Genomic DNA, 27,886 nt, shown 5'->3' with positions numbered 1-27,886 from the left:
CATATTTTCTGAACATCGTTAAAGAAAATTGTACATCCTGTCGCAGTGTATTTATAGCTCTCCCGCTCGTGTTTGCTCTGTTGTTTTTGTATCTGGTCAATCTACGATCACCACATCCCCCTCTTTCTCATTACATAGTTTCTGTACATCATTAAGGAAAATTATACAAAACAGTGACTTATGATATGCGTATCTATACAAGTGATGATGCTATTTCCTTGGTTAACAAAGCCAATGTATTTATATGTCCAAACTTAATAAACACATTTATGAGTCCAAACTTGATGAATTTGTTCAGAGCTTTTTTTTTTTTTTCTTTTTGTTGTTGATGACGTGGTGATATTGATATTGCAAGTCCGCTGTGAATGTTGTTGGTGTTCCTTGTTATCTTAAGTACCCAATGCGTCATCCCGAGGTGTTTGCATGGTCACATCACTGATGTTGACTGGCATGGACTTTTTTTTTGTGCTTGTGGTGTTGATTTATTGTCTCATCCGCCTTGGATGCTGGTGTGCTTGCTTGTTCTGGAGCAGACGTGAGTTTGTGCGATTCGTTGTCATCCCATGACATGTTTGTAGTCTTGTTATCGTTTTGCAGTGTGCTGTGGCATCGTCCATCATGTGCCAAGTAGTGCCATTGTGTACAAGTCGTTGTTTCATTGCTGTTGTTTCTGTCGTTCCTGTTTTTGTTGTTTCCGTTGCCGTACTTGTCGCTGTTTTTGTCGTTTCCGTCTTTGTTGTTGTCGCTATCTTTGCTCCTGACTTTGTTGTGTTTGTTGCCATTCTTGTTGTTTCTGCCTCTGTCGTTGTCGCTATCTTTGTGCCTGACGTTGTTGTTTGTCTTGTTGCGCTTCATGTTGCTTTTATTCTTGCTGTTGTCGTTCTCGTTTCTGCTGTGCTTCTTGCTATTGTTGTTGGTCTTGTCGCGCTTCATGTTGTTTTTGTTCTTGCTGTGTTTCTTTTGACTTTTGTTTTTCTTGTTATACTCTATGAGTGTCCCGAGTGGATAATTTGAGTCATTGAGCATTCCGTCTCGCGAGTGGTGCGAATGATCTGATGTTGCATCGGTGCAGGTGACATCAATCAGTTGTGGAGAATTGGATTCCGCATCTTTGCTTTCTTGGTGCTCGTCTTCCGGAGTCAAAGTCTTCTTGATTACATTTGACGCGGTGTCTGTGGACTCTCGGCGCTCCTCTTCTGGAGTCCAAATCTGCATGATTTCAGTTGACGTGGTTTCTCTAGACTCTTGGTGCTCCGCTTCTGGAGTTAAAATCTTCATGATTTCTGTTGATGTTATCTCACTGGACTCCAGGTGCTCCTCTTCTGGAGTCAAAATCTGCATGGTTTCTTTTTGTTTGATGTCTCTGGACTCCAGGTGCTCCTCTTCTGGAGTCAGAATCTGCATGGTTTCTGTCGGCATTGTCTCTGTGGACTCCAGGTGCTCCTCTTCTGGAGTCAAAATCTGCATGTTTTCTTTTGGCGTTGTCTCTCTGGGCTCCAGGTGCTCCTCTTCTGGAGTCAAAATCTGCATGTTTTCTTTTGGCATCGTCTCTCTGGACTGTTGGGTGGCCCGACTCTGTGCTTCTGTACAGACAAGCTGAGAACTGTCAGTCTCACTGTGATCCTGTACGTCGAGTGCGAGCACCTTGTCACTGTTTTCGCTCTGTGCTTCGGTACAGACAAGCTGAGAACTGTCAGTCTCACTGTGATCCTGTACGTTGAGTGTGATCACCTTGTCACTGTCTTCGCATGCAGTGGGCAGAGGTGCATTGTCTTCTTCTTGTTCCTGTGAGCGTGTTGGACTTTCATAGTCCGCTCTTTCTTCTTGTTCCTGTGAGCGTGTTGGACTTTCATAGTCTGCTCTTGCTTCTTGTTCCTGTGAGCGTGTTGGACTTTCATAGTCCGCTCTTTCTTCTTGTTCCTGTGAGCTTGGTAGACTTTCATAGTCTGCTTGTGGTTGCTCAGGTACAGCGGGTTTACCTTCATGGTCTTGTTCATGCTTGGTGTCCGCCCGGGAGTGTTTGCTTGCATCCCTGTTGGCGTCTTTCATCACTCGCACTGTGGAGCCTGTCATCGCTCGCTCCGTGGAGTCTTCCTGTGCTCTCTGTGTGGCGTCGTCTTCGTCTTGGGTATTGCTGTCATCTAATGTATCGACGAGCTGCCATGGCACCATGGTGTTGGATTCATCCACCATGAGTAGATTCGTGTTGAGCTTTGCAACGGTGTCGCTGATGCTGTGATCAGCATGTCCAAATAACTCCTCCATGTCTGAGTAGTATTCTTTGAAAGCCATTTCATCTTGGTTGGCTTCTTCTACCACGAGTTGATTCGTGTTGAACTTTGCGACCGTGTCGCTGATGCTGTGATAAGCATATCCGACTGACTCAGCCATGTCTGAGTAGTATTCTTCGAAAACCAAAGCATTTTGGTTGGATTCATCTACCACGAGTTGGTTCGTGTTGTACTTTGCGACCGTGTCGCTGATGCTGTGATAAGCATATCCGACTGACCCAGTCAGGTCTGAGAGGTAATCGTCGAAAAACAAATCATCTTTTGTTGTTTCGGAATTCTTTTTGTTCGCTTCACTGTGTGTGGTGAAGGCAGCTTTTTCCAAGGTTTTGTGCAAGTTGTTTTTCACTGTTGGTTTAAGTTCAGGCGTTTTTCTGTGTTCTGAGGCAAGAAAATTTGGTTTTACCACTTTAAGTGTCTTGGTTTCAATTTTCGGGCATTTCCCTTTTAAGTGGGCGTGGTCAGGATTCTCAGACGTCATGACGTCACGCGTAGGAACGACTTGCACATGCGCAAATCGGCTTTCTTTCCTTGTGCGGTTCGGTGTCCATTGCGCATGCGCGGCTTGCGCATGCGCATGACGGTCCGCGACGAAGACTTTTTTTGACTGCGCATGCGCGGCTTGCGCATGCGCATAACGATCGGCGCCGCGATCTTTTGTAAACTGCGCATGCGCGACTTCCGGTTCCGGCGCATGCGCGACTTCCGGTTCCGGCGCATGCGCAGACGCGATTTGTAGTTCTTTGCTTACCATAGACTGCAAAATGTGCCCCGACGCCATTTTATCGCGGATTTCAGCGTTTTTTCTTTCTAAAAGTTGTAAGTTACCTTTTCTTTCCGATCTGGACTGGATTTCAGCGTTTTGGCTTTGTGAAAAATTCCTGTTATTTCTTCTTTTTGATCTGTACTGTGCATTCGCGATTTCCTGATCTTTTTGTGATTTTTTAAGTTTTGCATCACTCAGTCTCTGTGCAGGTTGGACTGTGAGCATGCCTTGCTGTTCAAATTTCTCACAGTACTCTTCAAATTTGTTTAGTAACGTTTGTAAGCTGTTCCTGTCTTCACCTTTTGAGTATTTAAATCCATTATACACTTTCCTATTGACAGGCCCTTCGATGAGAATTGCTATTTTAATTTTGTCTGAGGCTTCTGCAACATCATTAGCTATGAGATAAAAATCGAACATTTGTTTAAACCTTTTCCAGACATTTCTTACATTACCAGTCGTGTCCAGCTGAGGTGGGTATCCATGCCACATCCTCGAATTAGCGATGTCTTCCCCAGTCAAATGTCCAGCAGGAGATCTCCATGCCATTCTTGGTTGAGATTTCCATGCCATTTTTTTTTTGTTTTCTGTATCTGCAGCTGAGTTGTCCTGTCATAAGCGTCTGAAATCACTCCTAGGTACCATGTGTTGTTCCTCGTGTCTTAATAAAGCTCGCAGTCTCAAGTGTGGAGAAGATGCTTTATTGTGGGTTCGTTCAGTTTCCAGAGCTCGACCTAGAACTACCTTCCAGTGCTAACTACCAGCTTTGCTTGCTGTGTGTCCTGCTTACCAGCCCCCCTGCTGTGAAGTGCGTGTCCTCACTTCCTGTCCTGATCTATTTATATGGCTCTCCCGTGCTCCCTCTAGTGGTCGCTCAGTTGTGTTGCATCTGGTTAACTTGTGATCACCACAACGGAGAATTGCGATTTTGCGGCAAATCGGCTATCACTGCGACTTTGGTGTCGGAATTGCTTCTCCGCCCAATCGTGTTTCAGCGTTAGCCAATGGAGAATCCCGCCCTGTATCTTTTCAAAAAGCTGTTAGACACAGCACTTAAGCCAAAGGGGATCAAAGGATAGTTGTCTAATAAGGTAAACTCTATGATACTGGATCAGTAGGCGGTTCATTATAATCAAATAGACTAGGACTTACCGACATTCCCAAGCCTTATGTGGCCCATCCATTGCGGAAGTTATTTCTTTTTTTAAAATATTTTTATTAAGGCATTTGTACAAACATTGAACACAAACCAACACAAAAGTAAGAACAAATAGAAAGTTCAGAATACATTAATAACTAACTGAACGCCTGGACCTCCCTGCCGTTCCCCTCCTCCCATCCTGCCCTCCCCATTTTAACCCTTATATCCACTCCCCTCCGCACACCCCCCAGTCCCCGCTGACATCTCAATTCTATTGTAGAGGTCGATAAACAGCAGTCATCTCCGGGCAAACCCATCCACTGACCCTCTTAAGGCAAACTTAATTTTCTCCAGTCTTATGAACTCCGTCAGGTCACTCAGTGGCTCCGGGTCCCTCCACTCCATCTCCGGGCTACCAGGGAGGCAAAAGCCAAAATGTCGGCCTCTCTCGCCCCCTGGATTCACTGCTCTTCTGACGCTCTGAATATCGCCACTTCTGGACTCGAGGCCACCTTCACCCTCAGCACCTCGGACATTGCATCTGCGAACCCCTGCCAGAACCCCTTCAGCTTTGGTCATGCCCAAATCATGTGAACGTGGTTCGCAGGCGTCCCTGCACACTACCCACAGCTATCCTCTACCCCCTCAAAGAACCTGCTCATCCTGGCCACCGTCATATCGCCCAATGCACTACGTTAAACTGGATAAGCCTTGTGCACAATGAGGATGCATTCTACTTCCGCAGAACCTCCTTGCACAACCCAGACTCCTTTCACCCCCCCCCCCCCCCAAAGCTCCTCCTTCCATTTCCTCTTGATTTCTCCTATCTTGGCTCCCCCCCAGTCCAATAGCCCCTTGTAAATCTGACACCTTGCCCTCCCCCAGTCATTCCTTTGACCTTATTGTGTAATCTTGGGCACGGCAGATCGGTAAAGGATGGCACCTGCTTCCTCACATAATCCTGCACCTGTAAGTACCGGAACCCATTCCCGCTGGGCAGCTCATATTCCTCCTTCAATTCCTCTAAACTCGAAACGCTGCCCCCCACAAACAGATCCTCAAACCGCTCGATCCCTGCTCGTCACCACCCCCGAAACCCTGCATTCAACACCCCCGGTGCATCTATGTTTACCGCAAATTGGTGCCCACACCGAGGCACCTTCCAACCTGAGATACTGCCGCCGTAGTCCCCACAGTACCACGACCACCACACGGCTAGTGGAGCACTTGGTCGACGAGAATGGCAGAGGCTACGTCAACAGTGCTCCTAAACCCGTAGTCCTGCAAGAAGTTGCCTCCACCTGCCCCCACGCCAACCCCTCCCCCACTACCAATTCCTTACCATAGCAATATTCCCTGCCCAATAATAATTCATTGTGTTAGACGAGGCCAGCCCACCCCCCACTGACCCCCATTCCAACAGCACATTCTTACCTGTGGGGTTTTCCCCACCCACACAAACCCCGAGATCAAAGCATTAACCTTTCGACAAACTGATTTTGGAATGACTTCCGGTGGTGGCCATGGAGTGAGTGGTCACACATTTGGCAGCTCCCACTCGAGGCGTTTTATTTTGTTCCGTTTCCCCGGTTGCTGGGCGGATGTTTTGGAGGAAAAATGTGTCGAGGTGATGGAGGAAAGTTATACTCCACTGGTGAGGTCGGTGGATGGATTCGTTGACCAGAAGCGGGTTTGGAAGAGAGGAGCTGCAAGAGCAAGAAACTCTTCATGCAACACAGGGGAAGATGGCGGAGAGCAAGGGGTCGGCCCAATGAACCTAATGGTCAACAGAGCAGTTGGTGAGACTACCTGTCTCACTTTAACATACAGATTTGCCAATAAATGCTCCTGCCCACAATTGGCGGGATTCACATTGCAACGCCTCGCGTGACCCGCGTTAGATCTCAGCGGGGGCCAAGTGAGCCCAGTCGATCCCGGGAGTGGGGTCTCCTGACTTCTGTCAGTCATGCTGCACTGCAGCGAGTTGACTTTCAGGCACAGCGTGGCAATTGGATCACACCCTATGTCTCTTCAAGGCACAGACATTTACCATGCAAATTAAAAAGTAGCAATAGACTGGACCTTACACAGTTATTCCTTGCCGAGAGGGTAGGAAGCCACTGGAATGCATTGAGCCATCTGCTAATTCTCTTGCATGAGGAAAGCTGGACTGGCTCTTGGTTAGTGTGAGGGTTGTGAGTTAGAGAAGAATTATCCAAAGTCTTTTCCCCTCCTTACTGGCATCAGTCTTTTTTTAAATGTTATTTTTCCTCTCCCAGGAGATGATGCAGCTGAGAGAGGTTTGGGGTCTCTAAGTCAAAACCTTCCAGTCATCATGAGCCAACATGGGGTCTTGGCTAAGACCGCGAACACTCCCGCCCAGAATCTTCCCAATATTACTCAACCCCAAAAACATGTGCATATGATTCGCTGGCCCCCGCCCACACCTCTCACACTCATCTGCTACCCCCTGAAAGAACACACTCATTCTCGCCCGAGTCATATGCACCCTGTGCACCACCTTAAACTGTATCAGGCTCATCCTTGCACAAGAGGAGGTCCCGTTTACCCTTCGCAGTGCCTCACTCCATACTCCCCAATTGATCTCCATTCCCAACTCCACTTCCCATTTCTCCATGATGCTTTGTTCTATTATAATCTCTTCACTGTCTTGCCTTCTTAGATCCTCTGTCCAACTGCACGTGGTGCCTTCTACTGTCAGCTAACATTTTCTGTAGGAAGAACAGCTTCTGTTCAGTGCGGTATTGTGTGTTTTAAGCAGCAGCACAGTTTAGGCCAGTTGCCTTAAGCACTGCAGATTTGAGAGAGCGATGTTGAACTGTCGGCGCAACATCGAGGGCCGAAGGGCCCGTACTGCGCTGTAGTGTTCTATGTTCTATGTTCTATGATTGAAAGCAAGCCTTAAATTTAACACTTTTCATAACCTCAGTTTGTTTCAAAGTGCTCCACGGGCAAAGAAGCACTTACTGAAAGTCAGTGACTGACGAGATGTAGGAAACACAGCCGCCATTTTGTTCACAAAAGCTCGCACAGTCATGTAACAACCAGATAATCCTTTTTAGTGATGTGGATTGAGGATACGAGGGACAGCTCTCTTGCTCTTCAAAGTAGTGCTACTGATTCTTTTACGTACTCATGAGACCTTCTAAATTCTTCTCTCCAGCTCGCCTGTTTCTCTTTCTATCTGAAACCACATGGCCTCTGTAATTTTTAACAACAATTTAAAATTAAAAACAAATTGAAGTACCCAATTATTTTTTCTTACCAACTTAAAGGGCAATTTAGCATGGCCAATCTACCTACCCTGCACATCTTTGGGCTGTGGGGGCGAAACCCACGCAAACACGGGGAGAATGTGGAAAATCCACATGGACAGTGACCAAGAGCCGGGATCGAACCTGGGACCTCGGCAGTGCTAACCACTGCATGCCGTGCTTCCCAAGAATACCTTTTGAAAGGTTAAAATCTGATAAGTGTTGGAATCCCGAGGGCCTTGGGTATCCTTGCCCCCGAATCACGGAAAGCATGCAGTCAGGAAAGCAGGCAGAATGTTATTCTGAGGGGGTTGAAGCATGAATAGTAAGAAAGTCTTGCTGCAGTTATGTAGGGCTTGGGTGTGACCACACCTGGAATACTATGTGCAGTTTTAGGTTCCTTACCTAAGGAAGGATATACTTGCCTGGGAGGCCTGACTGCAAAAATTGAGCGCTAGGCTGAGAGAGCAGTTTTATGAGAATAGATTTGGCCTATATCTCTCACGTTTATAAGAATGAGAGAGGGTATTGTCAAAGTGTGTAACGTTCTTAGAAGACCTAGTAGGGCAAGTGGTGAGAGGATGTTTTCCTTGGTCGGGACATCCTGTGCTCAGGGGCGCAGGCTCAGAGTAAGGAGTTGGCCGTTTCGGACTGTGACGAGGAGGAATTTCTTCTCTCAGAGGGTAACGAACCTGTGGCATTCCTTACCACAGAGAGCGGTATAGGCTGGGTCATTAAGTATGTTTAATGCTACAATAGACAGATTTTTAATCAGCAAGGGAATCAAGGATTATCGGGATAAGTCGGGAAAGTGGAGTTGAGGATTATCATATCAGAGCAGTCATGATCTCATTGAATGGTGGAGCAGACTCGATGGGCCAAATGACCTATTTCTGCTCCATGTCTTATGGCAGTGGTGCACTCTGCTAATGGGCACAGAGGCCCTTTGTGAAACCTTATTCCCCAGTTCCTTGGCATGCCCCATTGACAAATTAAGTTCTTTACCCATCGTGAGGGATTTGTAGGTATAGTATTGTTTATTTTTAAACAACTTGCAAGGCTGACCCGCTCTATAGAGATTCAGAACACATACAGTCTCCTGAAGCTCAGAACCGAGTGAGGCCCAAGACAAAGAGATCTCTGCACATAATAATTCAAATGGCATCAAGTTTCACATATAAGATTCCTATAGGTCATCCTATACACCTCCTGACCTGGCCCTATATCCTGATTGGCTCACTTCGCAATCCTCAACCCTGGGCCTCTTGTTACCCAGCATCCTCTTCACCATCCTCTGTACGAGGCTCCCCTCCCCCCTTCCTGGCCATGCTTTGCTGGATTCCTTTGTTCTTTGTCTGTGAACTCACTACCATCAGACCGGCTCTATCATCTACATTATTCTAACTAATAATCCTATTTTATATCACATTCGTTTGTTCAATTCCTCACCATCACCATGGGTGAAGGATGGCACAGTGACACAGCGGTTAGCACTGCTGTCTCGCAGCTCCAGGGACCCGGGTTCAATTCTGTTCCTGGGTGATGGTCTGTGTGGAATTTGCATGTTCTTCGTATGTGTGAGTGGGTTTCCTCTGGGTGCTCTGGTTTCCTCCCACAGTCCAAAGATGTTCAGGTTAGGTGGGGTTGCGGGAATAGGGTGAGGGATTGGGCCTGGATGGTCTGTTCTTTCGGATGCCCAAATGGCATCGGTCTGCACTGTAGAGATTCTATGCCACTGGATAGGAGGCTCTTAAGAGAAGGACTGAGGCAGAGAGGTTTAGGGAGTGAGATCAAAAGTGTGGCACAAAAAACATGGCTGTAAAAGTAAACTGCCCTCGCACAACAATGTGAACCGCCTCATTTCTTTCACTCAGGGAGCTAAAATTCTCGGGCTACAGTCTGAAATAATTTCAACAGAAAACCTTGAGAATTTATGCTGGAAGCATCTTGAATTTGTTGCATTCCGCCAAGGACTTACTCCAGCCAAAGAAAATCGCAATCTGCTTTTGTCAAACATAAAGAAAGTTGCACATTTTTACCCGATAACAGAGGTTTTAAAACTTGCCGTTGAAATATTCCCAGTATCTTTTGACATTTGCCCTCTTTAGATTTCAGCCTTGGTTCTGTAGGTTGCACTCTGGTTTGTGAGTCAGGGCGTTGAGGGTTCAAGTCTCACTTGGAGCTTGGTTGGCAATTTGAGGGAATGCTGCACTGTCCGAAGTGTTGACTTTCTCGTGGAGTGTGAATGGAAGCTGTACCTGTCTCAGGGATTCCATCGGGCGTTTCGACAGAGAAGCAGGGGAGACTGAAAAATCTGGAAATGTAGAAAAAGGCCGACATCAGTAAAAGTGGTCATAAAAGTTGAATTGTTGTAACAGCTCAACTTGGGTTCACTGATGTTTCCTTCCGTAAAGGACCTGCTGGCCTTATGTGGGTGGGCCCCTGTGATTCTAGCCCCCACACTAACCTAACTTCCCTCTGAATCCATTGTGTCAAAGTGCTGCATCATTGCCTTCTTGAAGGCAGCTAGGGATGGACACCAAAGGCCAACAGTGCCCACATGCCCAGAATTACATTGATTGAAAAGAATGGCCAATTGACAAGAGTTTTCAAAGCTGGTTTGGTGCACCATCTAAAGGCCAATTAGAGAACAGCATCGGTAGAGGTTTGGAAGTCAGGAACTTGCCCTCAGAAACAGCACTGTGTGCTCGAGAGGGATTGAAGAGAGAATGTCTTTGTTTAACAAAGAGGGGGGGAATTTAAATTATCTTTTAAAATCTTTGAGATGTGAAACGCCTAGTTTCTCACATTTGAGTTCCTGTACACCACCGTAGGAATCCAACAATGAAGAATGCAGTTGCTCACTGTGGTAATGTACTCATTCTAAATTCTTTTGGGAATGATTTTTTTTTCAATTCAAGAATGAACCCTTTGTTTTTAAATGAGTTAACAGAGAAAGAAATGTTTAAAATATGCCTTGCAGAGGAATGTAGGAGGCCTGCCAAGTGTGTGGCGACAGGATTGGTTGAAAAATGAACCGCTTTTGGGCCTGCTGTATCGATATTGCGATTTAGGGGGTGGTAAATGGTGCTGCCGGCCCTGCTGTGGTCTGATCTGGTTGTTGTTTGGCTAACACAACTTTCCCAGGGACACAAGACCTTGTTTATGGGTCAGGGCAGGAAACTGAAATTAAAAGTGGAAGATCAGCTGTGAATTTTTGGGGCAGCATGGTAGCACAGTGGTTAGCACTGTTGCTTCACAGCTCCAGGGTCCCAGGTTCGATTCCCGGTTTGGGTCACTGTCTGTGCAGAGTCTGCACTTTCTCCCCGTGTCTGCGTGGGTTTCCTCTGGGTGCTCCGGTTTCCTCCCACAGTCCAAAGATGTGCGGGTTAGGTGGATTGGTCATGCTAAATTGCCCTTAGTGACCAAAAAGGCTGAGTGGGGATGCTGCGTTGCGGGGATAGGGTGGAGATGTGGGCTTGGATGGGGTGCTCTTTAAAAAGGCTGGTGCAGACTCGATGGGCCGAATGGCCTCCTTCTGCACTGTAAATTCTATGATCTTGTTGTTTGACAGAACAGATGCTAGTGGTCATATGGCCTACTCCTACTCCTGATGCTCTTTAAATCTTTGGGGAAAGGCTGTCTTTAAAAATAAACACAGTGCCCTCAACTGTCTCGGCCCCAGAGCTCTGGAATTCCCTCCATAGCCCCCACTGTCTCACCACATCTCTCTTAATAAGACTCTCCTGCACAAATCTACCTCGGACCTAACATTTGGCCACCTTTCGGAATGTCTGCTTGGGCTTGGGCATCAACCTTTCTTTTGATTTTGGTCCTTTTGTGATGAAACTCAAAAAACTTACCTTAATCTGAAGTCGGAGATCAAGGATTCCAGTTCCTGACAAGCTTCCCGCATTTTTCTTGTGCACGGTTGGAGGACAGCCGTTTATGTGCAGCTCATTGATTTTTTTTACCTTCCTTAGGTTAGGAACTAGTACTGGGCATGTGCACAGTAGCAAGGAAGAGCAAACGGCATGAAAAACAGGTCAGATGACCTGAACCGGACTACTAATACCAAGTGGGTGTCTCAGGGAGCACAGGAGGGGGACATAGAGAAGGTTCCAAACCGGGGATGGGGGCAGGGAGAGTTCCCAGAAGGAAGTCCCAGGTAAGGGACAAAGACAAGGGATCAGGAATAGGTCCCGTTAAGTAAGATAAAAGAAAGGAGCAGAGAAATAGGCTCCAAGTTGAAGAAAGAGCTGCTCGGGGCTGGCTTGAAATGAAGTGGAATTGAGGGAAGCGCTGAAGATGCAAGGAGACAGCCGAAGGCGAGCCAATGGGGCAAAGGTTCCTTTTGGGGCAAGTGGTCCCATAGCTCAGTGTGGCTAATGATATGGGATTGTGCTTCTGAGGTGATACTTTAAAATACTCGGAAATCCAGCCAAAAGTACTCGCGAGGTGGGCCTTTGTTGAAATTGTCCAAGTTAGAGTGACTTGAGAAAGAATTCCAAGGTGAGATCTTCAAATGTGGAGATTGGAAACCAGTGAGAGAAAGGTGAAGTTCCAGTCAGATTAGTTGGCTCACAATGTGACAAAAGTCTGGGTGGGCTATTAAGAATCCATGGAATAAGGGCAGCGCGGTGGTTAGCATTGCTGCCTCATGATGCCAAGGTCCCAGGTTCGATCCCGGCTCTGGGTCACTGTCCGTGTGGAGTTTGCACATTCTCCCTGTGTTTGCGTGGGTTTTGCCCCCACAACCCAAAGGGTAGGTGGATTGGCCATGCTAAATGGACCTTTAATTGGAAAATGTGAATTGGGTACTCCATATTTTTTTTAAAAGAATCCATGGAACCTGCTTTGGTCCCACACTTTACTTATTTATTGTGGGGTGTTCAGTATGTGTCAGAGAGAGAAGACCGGGACTTTAAGCTCCCTGAGAAGAAACAGTACAAGGCTCTGGGATAGTTGTTAACTGAATAATTAGTTATAGGACTTAGCAAAGTGATCAGTTTAGCAGAGGTGCTACTGAAAGGCTGAGTTCGGGGAACTAATTTGGTAGCTCTGCAGTTGAAGAAACTGTGCGGTTTGTGGGTGTCTTTGGGAGAGATACAAGTTGGGTGAGAAACATCGAGATCCAGGAAATTGCCGGAAGAAAACCATTTGCAACTGTGCCAATTCCACACGAGAAGCCATTGTATCAAGCTGGTGGTAACATTCCACTGGGTTATGTGTCTGTAAAAGATATTTCTGGGGTAAAGGAATATGGGGAAATTGAATTGTCTTGTGTTCACATTGAAATCCTTCCAGCATTTTTGTCCTGTGTAATATAATTATTATTTTCTTGTTTTATTAAGTATTCCATTCTTTGTATTAAAAATTCATCAGCAAACTCTTGTGAATTTTTTCAGTAACTTTCCTCCATAGCTTCGAAAAACATTTTAGATCTATCAGGCCAGGTTTCACTCTAGGATCTGACCATTCGGCCCAACGAGTCTGCACCGACCCACTTAAGCCCTCACTTATACCCTATCCCTGTAACCCAATAACCCCTCCTAACCTTTTTGGACACTAAGGGCAATTTATCATGGCCAGTTCATCTAACAAAACGTCTTTGGACTGTGGGAGGAAACCGGAGCACCCGGAGGAAACCCACTCAGACATGGGGAGAACATGCAGTCTCCTCACAGACAGTGACTCAGTGGGGAATCGAACCTGGGACCCTGGTGCTGTGAAGCCACATTCTACCCACTCTGCTACCGTGCTGCCCCCACTGATTCCCACTGTGCCCCCGTGCTGATTGTAACTGTGTGAAGCATCTTGGGCTCTATGTAAATGTAAATTCTTGTTTTAATTTGGTAGGAAAAGCACAAGGACCACATTAATTCAAATCAATCTTTCTTTTTTGTGTAAATTTCTGAAAGTTTATAAAGCTGTATTTGTCGATCTGCTATCTATCTGGTCAATTAATCAGCAGGCATTTTGGTGTACCTTGGATAAGCATTTCTTATCCAAGTGAATTTCTTTGTTTTCGTTTTAGAAACACATGGGATACATTTTTGCCAGCCATCTATGTGCCAAATTGCCCAACAATTGTAGACTAGATCGTCTGTGCTCTCTTCAATTTGCTAACATTGCAAGGTGACCAGCCAGGTGAAGACATTGGGCTGGACAGCCTGGCTACAAGGTCGGTAGTGAACCCGCCCATCATAGTGATGGCTGCCCCTCAGCAATTTAACGCTGGAGACCATGTTACCTTGCCTTAAGTGAGACTTCTGCCTCACCTCAGGAAGAAGTCCACCTTACATAGCTACCAGCCAGTTGGATTGACAGCAGCCCCCCCCCCCACACAGCGGGCAAAACCATCTCCCCCAACACCAATCCATATAACTAAAGCAGCTAGGCTTTCAATTTGGCACGGGCCTCCCCTCACAATGGATAAAATGATGGTGAGGGTGGAATTAGGCTCTTAAGTGGCTTCTTAAGGGCAATATTTCCAAGGGCAGGCAGACTACACAACGCCTTCACTGCCTCCTGTAAAATATGGAACATGTTCGGAGTGGGTAGGTGGTGGGCAGGCCATGCGCTGGATTTAACGGTGTTAAATATCAACCATGATTGAATGGCGGAGCAGACTCGATGGGCCAAGTGGCCTAATTCTCCTCCTATGTCTTATGGCAGGGGTGGGCAAACTTTTCCGTGCAAGGGCCACATTCAGAAATTCACAATTTTAAAGGGCCGCATAGTATATTAAGTAAAATAATTAATATTTAAAATAGCCAAAATAAAAGGTTTTTAAAGAAAAAAAAAGCAATTAATTTTTATTAATTAATATTTTAAAGTAGAAACTTCACATGAAACACATGTTGTGCCGAGCAATGATCACCCTACTCAAGTCAACGTATTCACCCTATACCAGTAACCCAACAGCCATTAACCTTAAAATTTAAAAAATAAAAATAAAATTAAAAAAAAAAAGAAATATATTTTTTTAATGACTTGATCTTGGTGGGCCGCATAAAGACCTTTGGTGGGCCGCATGCGGCCCGCGGGCCGTAGTTTGCCCACCCCTGTCTTATGGTCTTATGGTGTCCCACAAATTCCAGCCCAATGTCTTCACCTGGCTGGTCACCTTGTAATGTTACCAAATTTATGGAGCGGCCCCCGTCTTCAAATAGGCCAGTGGGAGACAGTAAAATACAGCCCAATTTTTCACCCCACTCTTTAATGATGTTGGCCCTTTTGCTCTCATTTTCTTCACCTCTCAAGTACTGTGAAGGTTTGTTGAGCCCTGAATGGAGAGGCCTGCCTATCAGCCAGCTAGCAAGCACTATTCATTGCTGAAGGGACTTCCAGCTAGCCTCTTCCTTTGAAGTGTAACTGAGACTGAAAATGCTTCAAACTTCTTCAATGATTTTGACTGATGTAAAGACTACAGAAAAACTATCTGTAAAGACCTTATTGCACTGCAAAATAAACCTATTTATGTGAAGATGAGTGGCGGGATTCTCCCAGCCCCGCGCCGGGCCGGGGAATCCCCGCAACCGTGCCACGCCACCCCGACGCTGGTACGCGATTGAGCGGAGAATTGGTGCCCGCGCGTTTGGCATGGCGCCGGTCGTGGGCTCTTCTAAAAAGCCGCTCTAAAAAGACAGAGACCCGCCAGCGCCGTCCACACCTGGTCGCAGACAGCGGGAACTCTGCGCGCAGGGTCTGGGGGCGTCCTATGGGGGGAGAGGGGGGCTCCGATCCCGGGGGGGCCGTCCGATGGGGCCTGGCCTGCGATCGGGGCCCACACTGATCCGCGGGCCAGCCTCTCACTCCCCGGGCCTATTTTATTACGCGCCTGCCCCTGAACACCCGCGCCATGTTACGTCGGGGCCGGCAGGTTGAGGGAGGCCATCGCGCATGCGCGGGTTGACGCGGTGCACAGTTCGCGCCGGGATGGGAGGCTGGAGCAGCGTTAACGGCACCAGCGCCGTGCTGGCCCCCTGTAGGGGCCAGAATCGGTATTTCCAGTGGCCCGTTCACGTCATCGTGAAACACGACGGCGTTTCCGACGGCGTGGACATTCTGCCGCCGAATGGGAGAATCCCGCCCGAGGACTATTGACACGAGGAAATGGAAATCTTTTCAACTAGCATTCTCCGTCTCAGCAATGGCTAAGAACAGGGTGCAGAGTGAAACCCGGAGCCCACAGTGAGGCTTCAATTTGATGAGTAGGCCGGAAAGGGCTGGGGTGGTGAACTCCTTTGCCTGGAGAGGCTCCTCAGGCCTTGTTAGAAAAAATGAGTTGTGGAGGGGCCAATCAGAATCCACTATGCAGCTCATGGGCTTGGGACCTTTGGATTTTTGCCAGTTTAACATACAGTCGCTCCGGTAAATCAGGGTGGAGAGACGTGTTGAAGAAAATGGGACGGGAAGTGGATGACCATTGTCAACAATATTAATATGCAGACTGATGCGACCATCAATTCACACAAAACCAGGAGTAGAAGTAAACTGTTGCTTTAATCAACTAGAACAGTGCCTGCCTGCGACTGGTCTGTTAGTGGGAGCCACCTACAGGGCGACTGCTCTTTATACCTCCCCTCAAGGGGTGGAGTCAGGGGCGGAGCCCACACAGGCCCCAGCATGCTACATTATAGGTAATACCATACAGTGGTCCATAGGTGGAGCCCACATGTGCAACAGCATAATACAGATAAGCACATGGTGAATTGTTACAGCAATACGTTCACCACACAGGCACTGCAGCTCCTACTGATTAAGGTAAATTGAAAGGTAAAAAAAATACCCAATCCAGTTGCAATACTGACAACTGAACATACAGTTACAGTGTACAGACTAACCTATTCCATTGGCTCACAGGAGTATACAACAGTTTGGGCTGTGTTTGGCAGTTTTCCGGTGATGGGTTGACAGGCTGGGGTGCTGCAGAATTGGGCGCCATGCTGTTGATGTCGTTCCTGGTGCCTCCTCGCCTGCACCCACCATGATCTTACCAGCCTGTGGGCCGACTGAGGCCAGTAGGTGGCATTTAATGGCCACTTAAGGGCGTGCCACCCACTCCGGCATCAACGGTTCCCGATAATGAGGAATGCTCTCCTTCCTAGGGGGCTTGGGCGGCGCCGGAGTGGTCCCCGCAGCTCCAACCGGCGCGAGTTCATACATGCGCGCTGTGGTCGGCGTCATTACGCACATGAGCATGTGTTCCCGTCTCCGGGCGGGCCCCCGGGCAATATGGCCGAGCCCTACAGGGGCCCGGCCAGGAGGAACTTTGGCCCCCATGGAACCATCCCGCCCGCCAATCGGTAGGCCCCGATCCCGGCCAGGCCACTGTGGAGGGCCCCCCCCCCCCCCCCACTGGGGTCGGATCTCCCCCCCCCCAGGACGGCCCTCGCAGACACACCTTCCATGTGCCACAGTGTAGGACCTGAGTAACCCACGCCGGCAGGACTCGGCCGAACTCGGCGGCCACTCTGCCCGTCGGGGCCCGGACAATGGACAATCACCGGGGGGGCGCTTTCAACGGCCCCCGACCGGCACGACGGCGATCCCACGGGCACCCGAGAATTGGTACCAGAGAATAGGTAAGCCAGCGGCGGGTGGCGATTCTCGCGTCCCCCCGGGGATTCTCCGACCCGGTGCGGGGTTGGAGAATCCCAGCCCGTGTGTTTATAGCACAATGTATTTCAACACGGTTTGATTTGCAGTCCAAATATTTTCTTCACATTGGAATATATTCTTAGTTGCTTAATCTTTTATGCCTCCTTTTTAACAGGATATGATATGGCAACAGGAAGTGAGATGAATGGCTCAGGAAATTTAATGGACTTCCTCGAGGAATCAGTCCCAGAGGTTGGAATGTATGAGGACTTCCACACAATTGACTGGTTGAGAGAAAAGTCCCGTGATACCGACAGGCACAGAAAGGTATTCTTTAAATTATTTAATTTAGTCTTTCATGGCAAGGCCAGCATTGAATGTCAATCTCTAATTGTTCTCAGGAAGGTAGTGGTGAGCTGCCTTCTACAATGCTGCAGACTGTGTGGAGTACAGGAACTCCCACAGTGAACATAGAACATATAGTGCAGAAGGAGGCCATTCGGCCCATCGAGTCTGCACCGATCCACCGATCCACTTAAGCCGTCACTTCCACCCTATCCCCGTAACCCAATAACCCCACCCAACCTTTTTTGGTCACTAAGGGCAATTTATCATGGCCAATCCACCTAACCTGCACGTCTTTGGACTGTGGGGGGAAACCGGAGCACCTGGAGGAAACCTACGTAGACACGGGGAGAATGTGCAGACTCCACACAGACAGTGACCCAGCAGGGAATCGAACCTGGGACCCTGGTGCTGTGAAGCCACAGTGCTATCCACTTGTGCTACCGTGCTGCCCATGCTGTTAGTATTCTGATCCAGGCATGATTGGATATATATGCTGCATTTAAAAAGAGTTCATATCGGAATCTGCACTTTCTTCATATACAGCCAACTGTTAGTTAAAACTGAAGCCAAGTAAACAGAAAGCCTTCCTACAGGGCCATGATGGTGAGGAACATTCCACCTAATACACCAGCAGGGTGAGAATATAGTGAAATAGATTATATATTCGATGTGAGGTGGAGGTGCCCTTGACATCAGGGTACATTTGGTCAAGAACCTGGCATCAAGAAGTCGAGTCAAACTGGAGTCAATGGGAATCAGGCAAAATTCTCCACCATTTGGAGTCATACCAAGCACAAAGGAAGATGGTTGTTATCAGAAACTCACTGGACCCAGCTCTCTCAATATTGTGTTGGGCCTAGGACACTACCCTGAGGAACTTCTGCAGTAATGTCCTAGAACTGAGATGATTGACCTCAAACCATCACAACAATCTTCCTTTGTGTCAGGTATGACTCCAACCAGTGGAGAGTTTTCCCCCTGATTCCTATTGGCTCCAGCTTAGCTAGGGTTCCTTGATGCCATACTCGATCAACTGCTGCCTTGATGTCAAGGGCAGTCACTCTTGTCTCATCTCTGGAGCTGAGCTCTTTTGTCTATGTTTGAATTAAGGCTGTAGTGAGGTCAGGAGCTGAGTGACCCTGTAGGAACCCAAACTGAGCGTCAGTGAGCAGGTTATTGGCAATTAAGTGCTGTTTGATAGCACTGTTCAAGGCCCATTCCATCACTTGGTAATTGGCCGGTTTGGATTTGTCCCGCTTTTCGTATACGGGACATTGCTGGGCAATTTTCCACATTACCAGGTAGTTGCCAGTGTTGTAGCTGTACTGGAACAGCTTGGCTGGGAGCGTGGCAAGTATTATTGATGGAATATTGTCAGGGCCCATAGCCGTTGCAGTATCCAGTGCCTTCAGCTGTTTCTTGATATCATGTGGAGTGAATCAAATTGACTGAATGCTGGCATCTGTGATGCTGGGGACCTCTGGAGGAGACCGTGATGGATCATCTACTCGGTACTTCTGGCTGAAGATTGTTGAGAATGCCTCAGTCTTGTCTTTTGAACTGTTCTGCTGGACTCCTCTATCATTGGAGCCTCCTCCTCCAGTGAGTTTAATTGTCCACCGCTATTCATGGCTGGATATGGCAGAATAGCAGAATTTGTAAGGACAGAAAACAGCGAGGAGTGAATCTGCGTAACAGTTTGTGTGGAGTGGAGGGAAGAACAACATTTGTGGGGTGTGGATTTCTGCGAGCTATGGGTGTGAGAGGGGAAGAGGGTGTGTGCGAGTCTTGGCTGCTCAAATGGGAGTCTTACAACACCAGGTTAAAGTCCAATAGGTTTGTTTGAGGATGTGCGGTTGTTTGAAGGCAAGTAGGGAGGTGTGGGGATGACCTTGGCAAGATGTTCGTCTTCATCGATGACGTCTATATGTATGTTCCTGAAACCTACCTCTTCTTTCACCTGAGGAAGGAGCAGTGCAATGAAAGCTAGCGATTCGAAACAAACCTGTGGGACTTTAACCTGTTGGAAGACTTCTTACTGTGCCCACCCCAGTCTAACACCGGCATCTCCACATCATGCCTACTAATCCAGTGACATCACTACTACGTCACTGTCCAGCTCTGCAGAGAGCTGGCATGGATTCAATGTACCGAATATCCTCCTGTGCCATTATAACTACATCTATAACAATGGGCGGGTTTCTCCAACCTCCCGCCGGGTCGGAGAATCGCCGGGGAGCAGTGTGATCCCGCCGGCTGCCTAATTCTCTGGCGCCGGGGTTTTGGCGGGGGCAGAAATCGCACCGCGCATGTTGGCGGCCTCTGGCAGCGACCCCCTCGGTGTTTCACCGGCCCGCGATGGGCCGAGTGGCCGCCCGTTTTCGGCATGTCCCGCCGGTATAAATCACAACAGATCCTTACCGGCGGGACCTGGCTCGACGGACGGCCTGCAGAGTCCTCGGGGGGGGGGGGGGGGGGGGCGCGGAGGTATCTGGCCCCGGGGAGTCGCTGTCAACCTCCGCCATGGCTGGTGCAGAGAAGAACCCCTCGGCGCATGCGCTGGGATGACGTCAGCACATGCTGGCGCTCCCGGGCATGCGCCAACTAGCGCTGGCCGGTGGAGGCCCTTCGGCTCCAGTTGGCGTGGCACCAAGCCCTTCTGACGTCGGCCTAGCCTCTGAAGGTGCGGAGGATTCTGCACCTTCGGGGCGGCTCGACGTTGGAGTGGCTCACACCACTGCTTGGCGCCGGAGTGGCCCGCCCGCCGGTTCGCGGAGAATTCCGCACAGTTTTTTTCAAAGCGGGTGTCTCGGCTGTTGAAAAAAGGGTCACCAAAAATTATCCCCAACCTGATCTTTTTTTCATTTCTCTGAGTAAATTATTGCTGTGAGTACATTCATAAAGTGAAATTTCATATCTAGCCAATTCACAAATACAATGGGCGTATTTCTCCCACCCCCCCGCTGGGTCGGAGAATCGGCGCAGCGCCGCGCAAATCGCGCCACGCCGCCCCAACGCTGGGACGCAATTCTCCACAGCGCGGAGAATCGGCGGCATCAGCACCAGCATGATCGGCACGGTGCTGGTCGGGGTATGTGCCGACTCTCCGGCCCGGGCCGGCGCGCCGATTCTCTGGCCCGGATTGGCCAAGCGGCCATCAAAAAGACAAGTTCCACCGGCGCCGTTCTACCATCCTCTGAGCCGGCGGGACCTCAGCGTTGAAGGGTCCGGGGGCGGCCTGTGGGTGGGGTGAGTGTGGGTCCGACCCAGGGGGGCACGATTGTGTCCCATCGATCATCGGGCCGGCCTCTCTGTCCCCCGGCCTCCTCCTTTCCTCCGCGCCGGCTCCTGTAGCCCTGCGCCATTTGGCGTCGGGGCCGGTGTGGGGAAAAAGGCCGCTGCGCATGCACTCGTTGGCACCGGCCCTACTGCACATGCGCCAGTTGGCGCCGGCTCAACTGCGCATGCGGGGACTCCACGGCGCCGGATTCAGGCCGGGATCGGCAGCTAGAGTGGCGGAGGCTGCCCCAGCGCCGAACTAGCCCCCTGTGGGCCGCAGAATGGTGCCCGGAACGGGCACCGACGCCAGAGTAAAACACTCCCGTTTTTACTGCGGCGTCGGCATTTGCCGCCTGTTGGGAGAATCCCTCCCAATGTGTCATTATGAAATGTAGAATGGGATTCTCCGACCCCCCGCCAGGTCGGAGAATCGCCGGGGGTCGGCGTGAATCCAGCCCCCGCCGTCCTCCAAATTCTCCGCCAGCCCCAAAACATTGGGCCGGCGTGAATCGCACTGCCCGCCTCGGAGAATGGCGGGGACCAGTGCGACACAATTGGCCCCGGGGCTGCCCGAATTCTCCAGCCCGCGATGGGCCGAAGTCCCGCCCGTTTTTTGCCAGTCCTGCCGGTGTAAATTAGAGTAGGTCCCTTACCGGCGGGACCTGACAGCGCGGGCGGCCTACGGGGTTCTGGGGGGTTGCAGGGGGATCTGGCCCTGGGAGGTGCCCCCACGGTGGCCAGGCCTGCGATCGGGGCCCACCGATCCACCGGCGGGCCTGAGCTTTGTGGGCACTCTATTGTTCCGCACCGGCGGCTGCAGCAGTCCGCCATTGCCGGTGCGGAAACAAAGCCCTCTGCGCATGCGCGGGGATGACGCCAGCACACACTGGCGCTCCCGCGCATGTTCCAACTCGCGCTGGCCAGCGGAGGCCCTTCGGGGCTGGTTGGTATGGCGCCAAGCCCCTTTCCCGCCGGCTGGCAGGGCGCAAACCACTCCGGGGAGGGCCTCGCTCCTGAACGTGTGGAGGATTCCGCATCTTTGGGGCGGCCCGATGTCGGAGTGGTTCACGCCACTCCGTCCCGCCGGAGTTGCCCGACCCGTCGATTACGCCAGAATCCCGCCCGTAGTATCAGACCAACAAGTATGTTTAGGTCGATGGGATGGTTCACGGTGTGTCAATTCCTCAGATTGATTAAGCAGCCTTTTGGTACTTTGAACCCAGAGTTAAATCCCGGGTTCGAGTTGGAAACAGATTGGACAAAATCAGTGATTTCACTGTCAGTGATGTGAAACTATTTGTCGGCGAGTGAAATTTTCAATATAGAAGGTGGAATTATTTTGTTGCCACGGGACATCTTGGCTTTAAGTATGCAGAACTGAATGCAATTTACCGTCAGAAGTGCAGTCGATATTAATTTTAAATGCATAAACGTGAGGACAGGCTCACCTAAGTAGGAAGTGAATGTGGTGAGGGTCGCGAGGGTCAGCATTTAGCAAAAGTGGGTCGCCGGGAATACAGTTTGGAAACCACTGATCTATAAAGTAATGTTTTCGGTTTTAACTTCAATCGTACAACAGAATTCTGACAGGCTCAGTTTGTGCATTCCTTTTATGTCCCGTTCAGTTGTACTTCTCATTAAAGTTGTCAGAAAGTTAAATGGGAGGGGTAAAATTGTGGGTGGAAAAGGAGATTGTTAATCCCGAGGCTGATCTGATCTTAGTCAGTTTGCCATGCCAGTTTGATTAAAACTATCCTTCCTGTCTTGGACAGACCGTTGGGACAACATTCCTTTTGTAAGTGGCACTTTGTTGGGTAACTAACAAGAGTATTTAATTTAATTTTCATTGCATTGATTAATAAATTAAATAAAACCTGAATTTTAAAATTTGCCATGGGCCATAGTATTTTCTCTGCACTCGCTGCAGTTGCACGATGTGTGTCGGATCACAGTGAACGTTAGGATATTCCCCGCGGCTATTCTATAAACATAAATCTATCAACTGTAAATTCAACCCTTCCTCTCCCAAGATCGTTCTGTAAATGTAAACCTGTTAAATCCACTTCCTGAGAATATAAATCAGCTATTCCTCCAGGATGATACATTATCAACGTATTCATCATCCTGTCTCCTGCTGGTATTGGGAATATAAATTCCCTATTCCAGAGGATAATATTATTCATTCTCTCAATTGATGTGCTGTGATGAGGAATCCCCTGTTTTTTTTTCTCCCAAGGATTCTTTCTACAATTTACGTAGACATACGGTGAATGTGAATTATACTATGCCTCCCAACTGTACTATCAATACCAATGCACAGTGATTGCATCCATTGTTTCCTGTGTATACACTAGGTACAATTCTCTGTTTTTAGACTAAGTGCCGTGGAGCCTTTCCCTCTGGCCAGAATAATGGGATCCCGTGCCAGATTCTGTACTTGGAACCTTATTAATTATTCACAAGCAAGTTCCCCTCCGACTCTCCTGGTGTCCGGCAGCTGGTTTGTCTGCCCGCTGACATCCAGCCGCCTGTGAATCCACCTGTCCAGCACACTTGTATCACTCTCTCCAGCCCACCTGTCTTCACCAGACCATACAGGATGTCAGCCACCCAGATTGAAAAGGCTCGAAGCCTCAAGAAGAAGTTTGTTACTCAGTTCAACCATACCTCCTCCTGGACCCATCACCTGTGAGGCTCCCATGCCCCACTTGGGCCTTTACGCACTGCATCTGGAGTCTTTGCGCATCCCCTTCCAGTAAATCACATGGTGTCCCTTTCACCCCCTTGTTTGTAAGCTCCTCATGCTGCCTTGTTAGGGTCTAGCTTCCCTCCCCTCACTCCTCTCTCTGCCCTCCATTGTGTGTCTTCCTCATCCACCTCCTTGACCCTCTGCCTACCATTTGAGGCAATGGTGTTGTGGTATTGTCACTGGACTAGCCATCCAGAGACCCAGGATAATGCTCTGGGGGCCCGGGTTCAAATCCCACCATGGCAGATGTTGCAATAGGAATTCAATAAAAATCTGGAATTAAAAGTCTAATGAAGACCATAAAATCATTGTCAATTGTCTTAAAAACCCATCTGAGTCATTAATGTCCTTTAGGGAAGGAAATCTGCCATCCTTACCTGGTCTGGCTTACATGTGACTCCAGACCCACAGCAATGTGGTTGACTGCTCTCTGAAAGGGCCCAACAAGCCAATCAGTTCAAGGACAATTAAGGATGGGCAATAAATGCTGGACCAGCCAGCGATGTCCACATCCCATGACCTTCCATATTGCTTCCCTTGCCTTTGTCAGACCATCCAACACCCTGCACTTTACTTCAGACTCCACCCCCCACCCTCACCCCTCACCCCCAGGTTGAACTTCAAACCTTTGCTGCGGTGGCGCCATGAGTCCCACAGCACAGTGCTGTCCAGGTAGACACTGCTGTGTGGCTCCAGGGGGAAGGAGACCCTGTAATCCCCAACACCAGACTCAGTGCTGATCCAACTCTGTAACATAGGAGGCTCCATAGTCTAGCAGCAGGTGCTGTCCAGGAAGACCAGTTCAGCATGCAGATGGAAGCAGAAACTGGTCTGCCTCAGCAGAGTGGTGAACAACACATCAGGAGCAATGCAGCACGATTGCAGTGTTACATTTACCTCAATCTCTGGTGAGCTGAGGGCCGCCTTGTGCACTCCACTCATTATCTTGTTCATTCCCTGTCTATTCCCTTGTTCCACCCTTTCTTTTATTTTTGCCGTTACATTTTGATCTATGGATGATTTTTGGGCAAATGTCTTTAAGGTAGCCTGCCATTTTAATTCAAGCAGACGGAAGCAAAGGCCTGAGCCTCTAATTTTAGGGCAGCACGGTAGCACAGTGGTTGGCACAGTTGCTTCACAGCTCCAGGGTCCCAGGTTCAATTCCCAGCTTGGGTCACTGTCTGTGCAGAGTCTGCACGTTCTCCCCGTATCTGCGTGGGTTTCCTCCGGGTGCTCCGGTTTCCTCCACAGTCCAAAGATGTGCAGGTTAGGTGGACTGGCCATGCTAAATTGCCCTTAGGTTAGGTGGGGTTACTGGTTTACGGGGATTGGGTGGAGGTGAGGGCTTAAGTGGGGTGCTCTATCCAAGAGCCGGTGCAGACCCGATGGGCCAATGGCCTCGTTCCGCACTGTAAATTCTATGATCTATGATGATCTGTGATCTATAATTCAGACAGTAGGCTGTGCTGTTTTGGACTGGTGATTGCCAACTGGCTGGCATCAAGGATGACTCGGTTTGATTGAGTGGGAGGCATGGTGGCACAGTGATTAGCACTGCTGCCTCACAGTGCCAGTAGCCTGCGGTCAATCCGGCCTTGGGTGACTGTCTGTGCAGAGTCTGCACTTTCTCCCCGTGTCTGTGTGGGTTTCCGTTGGATGCTCTGGTTTCCTCCCACAGTCCAAAGTTGTGCAGGTTAGGTGGATTGACCATGTTAAATTTTCACTTAGTGTCCAAAAGGTTAGGTGAGGTCACTGAGCTATGGTGGGGGCATGGAAGTAGATAGGGTAGTCTTTTAGAGGGTCGGTGTGGATGATGGGCCTCGAGGCCTCATTCTAAAGGAATTCTATGACCTGACCCAAAAGGCTGTGCCCTACCCGGTTACCGGTGGTGATTGGATATTATCACACTAGAATGTTTTTCATTTGGAGGTTCCATTTTGCTTTCACTTTTGATTTCAGCAGCATGGAGGTAAAATATCCAGCCAAATCCTCTCCGTAAACCTGCTACTGAACCTCAAAAAAAATCCAGCTAACTCTCCAATAAGCCTGTGCTAGATTCCTGAAATCAGGGAGGCAGGTTACAGTAGGAGTTTGGTCCTTATTAATATTCAAGCAACTGTAATTGTGGGGCTGTGGCATAGTGGTATTGCCACTGGACTAGTAAACCAGAGACCCAGAGTAATGCTCTGGGGATCTAGGTTCAAATCCCGCCACTGCAGATGGTGAAATTTGAATTCAATAAAATATCTGTAATTAAAAGTCTAATGATGACAATGAAACCATTGTCAATTGTCGTAAAAACCCATCTAGTTTACTAATCATAGAATTTACAGTGCAGAAGGAGGCCATTCAGCCCATCAAGATTGCATCTGCCCTTGGAAAGAGCACCCAACACCTCCACCGTATCCCTGTAACCCCACCTAAACCCACCTGCTGTTGTGATGCAAGATTGGTAGGACTGATGGGACATGGGTGTGCAGCTGTTTTAATGAACATTCATGAGATGCAAATAAATGCAAATGAATGTAAACTGCATTCACCCCACCAGTCAGCGGGATGACTAACCAGCCATTAACCTATCATTGGAAGAATTGTAATGTGATTTTACGCTGGCAGGTATCTGACATCTTGGCTTCTGCCAAATTCTCTGCTCCCGCACACCACCAAACCCACCAGAAGCTGGAGTGGAGAATTCTACCCACTGTTTGAAGCAAAGTCAATATGGATCGAAACAGACAATTTCCCTGATTGTCCGATGACTATAACCCCCGTTTCCCATGTACACATTGTTTAAAATCAAAGGTGCAATGCACAGCTGAAGATTGCAACCATGGTCACATTGAGAAGAGTTTCCCTTTTAAGGGAAAGGAGATTTCGGGGGAGCCCTGATGGTACCAAATGTAAGAATATTGATATGTTTTACATTTCTTTTGTTTTAATCGAGATGAAAGAATAACATGGAAAGTACTTGTTTAAATCATGTTGTCAAAAGCCCTTACCCGAGCTGATCAGAGGACCCGACAAAGAGGTAACACTCCAGTGTGATCGAGCAAGGATGAAGCCTCTCACCTTCTGGGAAACTATTGGAAACAAGTGGATAGTTGGAGAAAGTTGCCTTCATCAGGCGGGGAACAAGAACTCAAAACTGTTCGAAGATGGATGCGATTTTTAATTTGGAGAAGGAAAAGAGGAAGGGAAGAAGGAACAAAATCCCAGAAGGCTTGGAAAAGCCATCTTCATGATTTCCCCTTGAATCTCCACTCTTGTTTTGGATACAGGGCCAATGTGTACTGTTCTGTATGGTTGGTTAGAGTGGGTCACGTTGGTTAGGGTGTGTAAGGTTAATGATTTGTGGTAATAAATGAATAATCAAACATATTGCTGCCTCTAGTTTATACAAATTTGTTCAAGGACTGAGGAAAAAATATACAATACCAAATACCTCTATCACTTCAGATCAGATGTGATCAAGGACTAATCATCGAATCTCTACAGTACAGAGGGAGGCCATTTGGGCCATTGAATCTGCGCCAACCCTCCAAAAGAGCACACGACATAGGCCAAGCCCCCTCCCCATAACTCCACCTAGTCTTTGGACACTAAGGTGCAATTGATCATGGCCAATCCACCTAACCTGTACATCTTTGGACTGCGGGGAAAAAACTGGAGCGCCCGGAAGAAACCCACACGGACAAGGGGAGAACGTGCAGACTCTGCTCAGACAGTTACCCGAGGCCAGTATTGAACCCGGGTCCTTGGAACTGTGAAGCAGCAGTGCTAACCACTGCGCCACCCTGACTGGTAAATCTGCTAACGTGAAGCCTGGATATATATTTTAAACTATTGAAAATCTTACTCAGTGTTGACTAGCCATGCTAGATTTCTCTGCTGGCACTGTTGTCACTGTGTGTCTATATTCTCTAGTGATTTGGACTAGCTTGGATAGTGGTTCAGAGCTGACAATCTACTAATGAAAAGAAGGAATGGAAAAGAGAGAAGTGAATTGATTGGGTTCAGAGAACACATTTGACAACCGTAGGACATCCCAAAGTGCTTTGTAGCCGATTGAGAACTATGCTTTAGAAGTATGTTTATAATGCAGGAAATTGTGACAGGCAGTTTGCACACAGCAAGGTCCCACAAACAGCAATAAGGACAATGATGCCTTGGAGTGAAAATGGTTGAGGGATAAATGTAGACCAGGATACCAAGGAGAAATTCCTTTGCTTGTCTTCAAAATAATATCATGGGGTCTGTCCTATACACATGCTTAAGCACCTCATCTGAAAGACAGCACTCTTTATAGTGCGTCACTCAGTATTACACTGATATGTCAGGCTGAATCTCTGGAGCAGGGCTTGAACCCTGACCATCTGACTCTCCGAGGTGAGAGTGTAACCAGCTGAGTCAAGCCTCATACCCATGTTTTCCAAA

General features: G+C 48.6%; 1 protein-coding gene across 3 annotated transcripts in view; it reads left to right on the top strand.

Annotated features, from left to right (window-relative positions):
- Nucleotides 1–27,886, top strand: part of clcn4 (chloride channel, voltage-sensitive 4) — a 108,836-nt gene that overhangs the window by 34,972 nt on the left and 45,978 nt on the right. For 2 of the 3 annotated variants that reach the window (XM_038802571.1, XM_038802569.1), the window contains exon 2: nt 17,252–17,403. In XM_038802571.1, the coding sequence (XP_038658499.1) occupies nt 17,260–17,403 (144 nt within the window). In that variant the 5' untranslated portion in view covers nt 17,252–17,259. Of the gene's footprint in view, nt 1–10,318; nt 10,340–17,251; nt 17,404–27,886 lie in introns of those variants that run through there. The other variant, XM_038802570.1, reaches the window with a different exon arrangement.

This window comes from Scyliorhinus canicula, chromosome 7 (genome assembly GCF_902713615.1).
Source record: "Scyliorhinus canicula chromosome 7, sScyCan1.1, whole genome shotgun sequence".
Taxonomy (NCBI): domain Eukaryota; kingdom Metazoa; phylum Chordata; class Chondrichthyes; order Carcharhiniformes; family Scyliorhinidae; genus Scyliorhinus; species Scyliorhinus canicula.
This window is presented reverse-complemented; position numbering and strand designations above follow the sequence as displayed.